This window comes from Lactuca serriola, chromosome 6 (assembly GCF_051521515.1).
Source record: "Lactuca serriola cultivar US96UC23 chromosome 6, Lser_US96UC23_V15, whole genome shotgun sequence".
Lineage (NCBI taxonomy): Eukaryota > Viridiplantae > Streptophyta > Magnoliopsida > Asterales > Asteraceae > Lactuca > Lactuca serriola.
This window is the reverse complement of record NC_136413.1, coordinates 113,624,959-113,627,463: the sequence shown is the minus strand read 5'-3', so window position 1 is coordinate 113,627,463 and position 2,505 is coordinate 113,624,959. Positions and strand designations below refer to the sequence as shown.

At 33.1% G+C, this 2,505-nt stretch overlaps 1 protein-coding gene across 1 annotated transcript; it reads left to right on the top strand.

Moving 5' to 3' along the window:
- The first annotated feature begins 607 nt into the window (after positions 1-607).
- Positions 608-1,731, top strand: LOC145060078 (uncharacterized). Its single transcript, XM_079007804.1, has 4 exons — positions 608-683; positions 824-1,314; positions 1,424-1,525; positions 1,624-1,731. The coding sequence occupies exons 1-4, from the start codon at positions 608-610 to the stop codon at positions 1,729-1,731; spliced, it is 777 nt and encodes a 258-aa protein (XP_078863930.1).
- The last annotated feature ends 774 nt before the right edge of the window (positions 1,732-2,505 follow it).

Below are 2,505 nucleotides of genomic sequence, written 5' to 3'. Positions count from 1 at the left end.
AGTAATAGCAAACGTGAACCTAATCACACTAATCGGTACCCAATGCTAATTAATCCATAGCACTTGTCATAAAATCAACCATAGGAATAAACGATTTAAAACCTAAATAGAAGTCTTTCCCAGTATTGAATTTAGTTGATTTTCATTTGCTTATCTGTTAGTTGCTTAGATGAGTATTAGTTAAGTACTTAAGTTTCTAGTCTTGCAAAACTAGAGAAAACCCTTTTCTTTTATTGCTCGCTTTTAAATAATATTAGTAATTAGCTTAATTGTTGTTCCATGTGTTCGATACCCTGCTTGCTAAACTATACCACCAATCGACAGGTTCATTGACTTTTGTGTGTCTAATTTGTATTAAAAAGTAGGATTAAAACTAGTGCATTCCACACACATTAGTATACCTTAAGTTATATTTAGCATAGTTCATATTAAAAATATATTTATGTTTATTTCCTTCTTTTTTTAGGTTAAGAAAATGGCAGAAGTACATTCTTGCACTCGCAGCAACAAGTGTGGCAATAAGCGATCCACTCAAGGATGCTAATGTAGTACTGAGAAGTTGAAATCTGATGTGGAGGTCTCTCCATATGAGCTTAGGAATTGGATTATGAAAACTTACAATGTTGATGTGCCATACCTAAAAGTTTTTAGAGGGAAAGATCAAGCTTATACCGACATGTATGGTAAGTGGGAAGTCTCTTTCATGAAGATGGATGGATTTAAATAAGAACTATTACAAAGGAACGAAGGAAGCATTGTTGAAATTGACTTTGACATAGTTGGTGGAAAAAACTTTTCAAAAGGTTTTATATTTGTTTAGCAGCTTGTTCTAGAGGGTTTGTTACTGGTTGTCGTCCATATATTGGTCTTGATCCTTGTCATTTAAAAGGAAAGTTCAATGGTGTACTAGCCGCAGCAACTGGTATTGACGGAAACAATTCTATCTTTCCAATAGCAAATTGTGTGCTTGAATCAGAAAACACACAATCATGGACATGGTTTCTTGATTCACTGAAAAAAGCAATTGGAACGCCAAATGGTCTTGTTATCTCATCGGACATGAAAAAAGGGTTAGAAGTAGCCATGATGAATGTTTATCCTAATGTTGAGCATAGAGAATGTATGAGGCACTTATATAGCAACTTCAAGAAACACTTTCGTGGGGACTTCTTTAACAAAAAACTATGGGTTGCTGCCAAAACATACCGTTCTACCAGGCATGACAGATTATTGAAGGAAATTAGTGATAAAAATGAAGATGTCATTGCATATCTAAATACCAAACACAAAAAATATGGAGTAGAAGCAAGTTTTGTACTACTTCCAAGTGTGATTACAACACTAATAATATTTCAGAAACGTTTAATTCTTGGATTGCTAAATTGTGCTATGAACCCGTGCTTGATCTCCTTGATGCAGTTAGGGAAAGATTATGAAACGGTTTGATAAGAAAAGAAATTTGGTGGATACATGGAATGACACATTGGTTCCTATTGCTAAAAACCATCTCAATGACATCGCTAAGGTAAGCATGTTAAATAATTCAGTTGAATGATTATATTTATTTTAGTTTTTACTTCAATAATTCATATATATCTAATTCATGTTAAATAATTCATGTAGAACTTGGGTGAGTATGAAGTTACTAGAAGTTATGAGAATCAAGCTGAAGTGAAGTACACAGGAACACGTTGGGAGGTCAACCTAGATGAAAGAAAATGTAGTTGTTGAGTGTGGAAAGTTCAGGGCCGACCATGTGTACATGCAACAACTTGTATTGCTTATATAAGGGACGCTAACTAGGACAAATATGTTGATCCATATTTCACTATAGAGAGCTTTAAAGCTGCATATGCTTTTCAGATTGCTCCGATGCCCAGACAAGATCAATGGGCACAAAAAATGGAGAGAAAATATATCCACTGATTATCAAAGGCCCACCTGGACGACCAAGAAAAAAATAGAATAAAATCATCGGATGAGTCTAAAAGAAGACACAAGTGTCCGCGGTGTGGAGAGTATAAACACCATGAAAAGACATGTAAAAATCCAACATCTCAAAGTTTCGATCAAAGTGAAACATCCACATCTAAAAGGTTGCATAGAAAGGATACAAAATAGCATGGTGGTTCGGGAGTTTCGGGTTCTACATTAAAAAGTCTCATGAAATTAGTTGGTCCTTAATTTTTTTTTTAGCTTAAATTGAAAATGTTCTTAGTTAGGGTTCAATTGATGGATTTTTTTTGTTAGTACATGACATAAATAAATATTTTGTTTTAGTTTTTTTTCATGGATTTGCATTTGTTGTCAAATTGGTATATATTGTGCAAATTTAAAGTTTAGGGACCAAACTGTAACTAATTCCAAATATTTGCTTTAAAGACCAAAATTTTATATCTTACAATTAAAACATAAAAGGATAAAAAAAATATAGCTACTGTAATTAACAATTACAAAATTTTGAAAGTTCAATGCTATATATCATGAATTTCTCAAAGTACAATG